Source organism: Lactuca virosa, chromosome 8 (assembly GCF_052849685.1).
Source record: "Lactuca virosa cultivar CGN04683 chromosome 8, Lactuca_virosa_CGN04683_v6, whole genome shotgun sequence".
NCBI lineage: Eukaryota > Viridiplantae > Streptophyta > Magnoliopsida > Asterales > Asteraceae > Lactuca > Lactuca virosa.
This window is the reverse complement of record NC_136433.1, coordinates 29163385-29168355: the sequence shown is the minus strand read 5'-3', so window position 1 is coordinate 29168355 and position 4971 is coordinate 29163385. Positions and strand designations below refer to the sequence as shown.

Genomic DNA, 4971 nt, shown 5'->3' with positions numbered 1-4971 from the left:
AAGTCCTCCATACTATCCTTATTTCCATGACCTACATCTTCTCTCGTGTTTCTTCTTAATTGACCTAAGTTCATATGCATACAATCAATTGGCCTTACAACAACCATAGAAAATTTTCATTTTAGTTTTAGTTGAACCTTTTTGTCACCTAAAATTCATGTGGTTGCTCTCTATTTCACTCGCCATATCTTTATATAGGACTATAGGAGGTAACATTATCCTTATTCAATGATGTTAAACTAGTGTCAACTGACACTACAAATTCACTTCATTCCTTTGAGATCACCATGAATTTGTGCTCTCATTTTCTCTCTTTACTTTAGTATGACCAAAACCTCTTTAAACCCTAAAACATCATTTGTCTACTATTTATACCGTTCATCTACAATATTTCTTTGGATAAAATAATAAAATAAATGACTCTTATGTAGTACAAAAACTAATTCTTAATTTGAATAAAAAAGTCACTGCAACTTTTGATCATCTTGTCTTTGCTTTAACTTTCGTTTAATAAAAAAACACGATGCTTGAAAATATGGTCAAATGCAAACGTCGTGTCCTCCTTAAGTATCATATACATAAATGCCACTAGACAGACATATAAAAACCTTTAACGATATGATCTTACAATTTTTCCGACACACCTAATCTTTGAACATATTCAAAAATTTCCAAGAATATAACCCACTGATTCTTTTTTAATCTTCTACTATTTACATCACCCTCCCACATTACGACATTCCACAATGATAGGATATCGTTTTTGTGTCCTCGTCGTTGGAAAAAATACCAATTTATCTTCTTCTGCAGGTTTCCAACTGAAATAAAAATGAAAAATAACTTAATTCATTGATGAAAAAAAAAGTGGAATCAAGTTTTGATGTGTAAATAATATTTGTTGATATTTGTAACCTGAAACGAGTGATGAGATGATGAAGGAAAACAGATAATGCCACCCTTGCTAGCTCATGACCCGGACATTTCCTTGGCCCTCCTCCAAATGGCATGAAGTTTATCGGATCGGATGTATTCTGTTTACAATATTTTATAAAACAAAATAATTGTTTATGGTTATTTTATTTGCTACAAATGCAAATACATGTAGCAAGGGGGTAAAACTGATTAATATTGTTAAAACTAATGATTTTTTTTAACTGTTTTGAAAAAGAAAAAAAAAACAGACCTGCCATCTCCAAGGATCGAAAACACGAGCATCTTTGAAATTTTCTTGACCAAGATGAACTGCTCGAAGCGAAGTAAAGACCTTTGATCCCTTTGGAATTGTATAACCTGCTTGAATTGAAAATTATAATAAATTAATGAACCAAAAGATTTGAATTTTATGTCTATAAATGCTAAAAACCTTTAACAAAGACATTACCTTTAATCTTGACATCAGTAATTGCTCTACGAAATACGCCGCTAATTATGTTAGAGAGCCTCAAGGTCTCGTTAACAACCTGAAAAAAATGCATTGAGTTTTATTTAATCAGTTCATTTTTTTAATATTTTGTAAGTTTGATTAAGACTGCAAATGAATTAAAATTTTATTAAATTATTTGATTATAAATTAAATAAAAAAAATCATTAAACATACACATTGTGTGAACGGCATAGACTTGTAATCATCCCATTCAAGAGCCACCGATGTTCCTCTATTTGCCCTAATTTTATCATGTTCTTCCTGTAAATAGATGATCAAAAAGCAAGTATTTAATCATAACTGAAGGTATCACGTATGCAAGATATAAGTTACAAGAAACTCTAGTAATGTTTTATCTATGGATGATAGATTAAATAAATTTGTTACAAAATTTTATTGTTTTATTTTGGATACTATTACTTGGACAAAAAAATTCTTCGAAGATGTAACATTTATTTTGGGACAATCAAAGACTCTGTTTTTAAAACATAAATACTTGTAAAAAAAAAAAAACCACCGAAGTTCGAGTTTCATTAATAAAAGTCACCAAAGTTTGATATTTTTTTCTAAAACAACTTTTATTTGTTGTTAAAGTGGTCACAAACATGATGTAACATGTCATAACAAATCAAAATGATAGTCACTTGAGTGTTATAAGTAAAAAATGTGAAATATAGTGATTAAACCATAATAATTGCCAAAATATAGTAACTTATGTAATTTGCCAACTTTTCTTAAAAACACCAGAGAAAAAAAAATACTATAAGACTGTAAACAACTGCAACCTTTGTTAACAAAATCCGGTGGTGTGTTGTTTACCTTATGATAGTATTTTTTTTTTTTTTTTAACATATCAAATAGTTAGTTACTTATTTACCATATTAACCCCATAAATATGAGATTCACCAAAGTAACCCTTGAATGGACAAAATTACCCATACAATTTCCAAAACCACACACACATAGACAACGTTATGTGATTATCTAAAGGAGGGCGTGCGGATTTTGCATCATCTATTAACAAATGTTGTCTCCTCCTTTTTCCACTTTTATCCATTAAACTTGTGACTTTTCAATGCTTTTGCACACTCCTTTTGTTGACTTTTTGGACCAATTTAGTCTTTTTCCTCTCTCTCACTCTCTCTCCTCGACACACGTGAGAATGATAGGGGAGAATACGAACCTGAAGTTGAGCAAGAGCCGACGGAGTGTCTGTAAGGAATTTAACGGCGAGAGTCATGGTGGTCGAGGTGGTGTCGTAACCTGCAACCAGCAGAGAAACCAAGAAATCCACGATCTCCTCGTCGTGGAAGACCACATCACCACCGTCGCTGTCAAACAACGCCGCCAACATATCATTTTTCTTCACCCCTCTCTCCCTCTCCCTCCGCCGCTCTCCGACCACCAAATTCAACGCTACCGTCACCCTTTTCCTCGCCTTCAAAAACGCCATTTTAATCCATCAGATAAATAAAAAACTAATTTGATATTAAAAAAAAAATCGAAAGATAGAGTATATATACATATACCTGAATGGCGCGACGATAGGTGAGAGAGAAGAAGGGGAGAGGGATGCAGAAGAAGCCTTCGATTACGAGCATGTATTCTTTTCTTAAATTCTCCGACCACTCACATGGATCGATGCTCAACAGTTGTTTCAACGTTAACTCAAACGTTATCTATCAGACAAACAAAAAACAAATCGATCGTGGGAAATAATTAGATGTTTTTTTAATGATACCCACTTTTGACACTTTTTTTAACATTATACACATGGAATGGAATAAACACAATGATTTCCCCCACTTACTTTTTATGAAGTAGTTGTAACTACATTAGGATTGTGCACATGACCAAACGTTCTATTTATCATTACCATAATACTTTTATATAATTACTATAATCCCTAAATTAATCGATTTTATATACCCATTTTTCAAAAATAAAACGGTTACAAAAAAATTAATAACTTAATTAGTCTTTAAGCATGCAAAAAGAAACTGACCAGATCCATTGTTTCACTTAAGTACATCATAAATAAAAAAATTGCTTATTAAGCAAGGTATGAGTTAACCTTAAGACACATACTAATAATTCTTTTACCATTTTATGTACAATTACATAAATAGTAAAAAAAAAATTAACATATAAGTACCTTGTGTTTGGTTTATGAAAATTGTTTATAAATATTTGAGTAAATTAGATTTTTAGTCCCTGAATGTAGTTTATTTTACAATATTGGTCCCAAAAAGTTTTTTCTTATAACTTTTGTCTTTATTCAATGTTTTTGTTCATATTCCAACAAACTGACTATATTTTATGACTAAAGTATCAATAATAGACTATATTTTTACTTACAAAAGCCTCAAATAAAATCCAAAAATACCAAAAGAAACATTTTTAGAACAAATTTGAAAAATATAATATACTTAGGGACCAAAAGTGTAATTTACTTTTAATATTAAGAGCAACAACTGTATTATTGAAGAATAAAGAACCCACATGAAATTTAGCTCTGTCATGGTCAAAATGGCCGGACGTTTCAGACAGATTCAGGTCAGATTTCCGATGTAAAACATACGGCGATGAACAAAATTACAATATTACCTTTTTGGCTTCCTCCATGAGTAGAATCCGACCGGTCCACGAATCCAAGTTGAGCCGGACCAACCGGTCAATATCAACCAAAAAATGGTCCTTGATAATGGTGGAATTAGCAAAACTCATAGTCAATGAATGCATTCTCCGGTGAAGGCTGCCTCTCATGAGCAACAACGAGTGTTTTCCGACCAGATTCGCTATCGAACCGGGATAACTCGACTCGAACAGCCTCCCTTCGTTCTGCAAAATAAACCGGTTCGTCTCCCCATCGGCGGAGAACACCGTCCGTTCTCCGAACACATGAGTGGTGAAAACGCTGCCGTATTTCGACACACGAGCGTCGATAAATGGTTCTGGATTCTCCGTCTTGTATGCAGATATGAGCTGGAATGTTTCGCCGATTAAAGGTAAACCGATGCTTCCCGGCGGCAGACGGATTTTCCGTCGTGAGGCAGTGGTTGTGCGGAAGAGGAAGAAGATGATTGTAGAGAGAGAAACAGTGAATAGTAGAGAGAGAGAAAAGAGTTCCATTGTAATCATACCTGTAGGCTGTAACTCAGGTTGTATCGTTGTGATTGTAAGATGGAAGTCTTTGGTTTTCTCTCTCACACACTTAGTGTGTGTGTGGGGTAGAGAGAGAAAGAGAAAGGATGGAGGAGGCCATTAATGGAGGAAGCACACGAATGGTTGCATATGAAAGGGAAGGAAACGAACGCAAAAAGGTGACAATGAAGGGGGATAAATATGTTGTCGGCATAATTTTGGAGTTTTATTGAAATTTCACGTTAAATTTGTACTAAAGTTAATATGTACCTTCTTTGTTTAAAAAAATATAAAATGACACTAACAAAAAAAAACTCATCCGTACTAACGGTTATCGGATGTTAGAATTTAGAGAATATATATATATATATATATATATATATATATATATATATATATATATA

General features: G+C 33.0%; 1 protein-coding gene across 1 annotated transcript; it reads right to left on the bottom strand.

Annotated features, from left to right (window-relative positions):
* Positions 1-431: 431 nt before the first annotated feature.
* LOC145130403 (3beta,22alpha-dihydroxysteroid 3-dehydrogenase-like) lies at positions 432-4744 on the bottom strand. Its single transcript, XM_079065207.1, has 8 exons — positions 4031-4744; positions 2953-3102; positions 2607-2861; positions 1598-1684; positions 1382-1460; positions 1184-1290; positions 913-1031; positions 432-818 (listed from the first exon to the last, which is right to left on the bottom strand). Exons 1-8 carry the CDS (start codon positions 4562-4564, stop codon positions 719-721), a joined length of 1431 nt encoding a protein of 476 aa, XP_078921333.1. The 5' UTR covers positions 4565-4744; the 3' UTR covers positions 432-718.
* Between the last annotated feature and the right edge of the window lie 227 nt (positions 4745-4971).

What these genes read in the sequence shown, in the direction of transcription:
- LOC145130403 (XM_079065207.1), bottom strand. Translation starts at nt 4,564, where the DNA reads ATGATTACAATGGAACTCTTTTCTCTCTCTCTACTATTCACTGTTTCT. An exon ending in CTATGCCGTTCACACAATGT is followed by an intron (nt 1,461 to 1,597) that starts GTATGTTTAATG and finishes CATTTTTTTCAG; the next exon opens with GTTGTTAACGAGACCTTGAG. An exon ending in TCGATCCTTGGAGATGGCAG is followed by an intron (nt 1,032 to 1,183) that starts GTCTGTTTTTTT and finishes TATTGTAAACAG; the next exon opens with AATACATCCGATCCGATAAA.